Consider the following 571-nt stretch of genomic DNA (forward strand, 5'->3'; position numbering starts at 1 on the left):
GCAGCATCAGCAGCTACTTGCTGCATATGCAGCGCAGCAGCAGCAGCTGCAGCAGGCCCTAGGGGCCCTCAGACGCTCCGCCTTGGAGGCCGACCGCCTCCATAACAATTTGCTGCTGCAGCAGCAGCTGCGGCTGCTGCAGGAGGAGACAACACTGAAGCAGCAGACAGCAGCAACAGAGGCAGAAGAACTCAAACACAAAGTGGCCAGGCTGCAGGTAAGCAGCAGCAGGAGCAGCAACGGCACCAGCAACTGGAACAGCTGCTGCAGCAGCAGCAGCAACAGCAGCAGCAGCAGCAGCAGCAGATAAAATAATGCGAATGAGAGGAAGTTGGGTTTATAACCAAAAATAAATGTCTATAGAGCCAACAACACAAAACACGGAAACATTTCCGGTGTATATACACACGATGACGAACTGCAGCAAAGTTAAGTTGCTGCTGCTGTTGTTGCTGCTGTTGCTGCGGATGCTGATGCTGTCCTTCCTGCTGCTGCTGCTGATGCTGCTGCTGCTGCAGGAAGCTGCCATTCTGGATCGGCAGCAGTGGCAGCAGGAGTTGCTGCTGCTGCA

At 54.8% G+C, this 571-nt stretch overlaps 1 protein-coding gene across 1 annotated transcript in view; it reads left to right on the plus strand.

Moving 5' to 3' along the window:
* The window catches only part of EMH_0050280 (uncharacterized protein), a gene marked incomplete at both ends in the record, with an annotated part of 6,407 nt that overhangs the window by 1,515 nt on the left and 4,321 nt on the right, over positions 1-571 (plus strand). The window contains one exon of the mRNA XM_013496630.1: positions 1-217. Coding sequence (XP_013352084.1) covers positions 1-217 — 217 coding nt within the window. The remainder of the gene's footprint in view (positions 218-571) is intronic.

This window comes from Eimeria mitis, genomic scaffold (assembly GCF_000499745.2).
Source record: "Eimeria mitis Houghton genomic scaffold, Emh_scaff2202, whole genome shotgun sequence".
Taxonomy (NCBI): Eukaryota; Apicomplexa; class Conoidasida; order Eucoccidiorida; family Eimeriidae; genus Eimeria; species Eimeria mitis.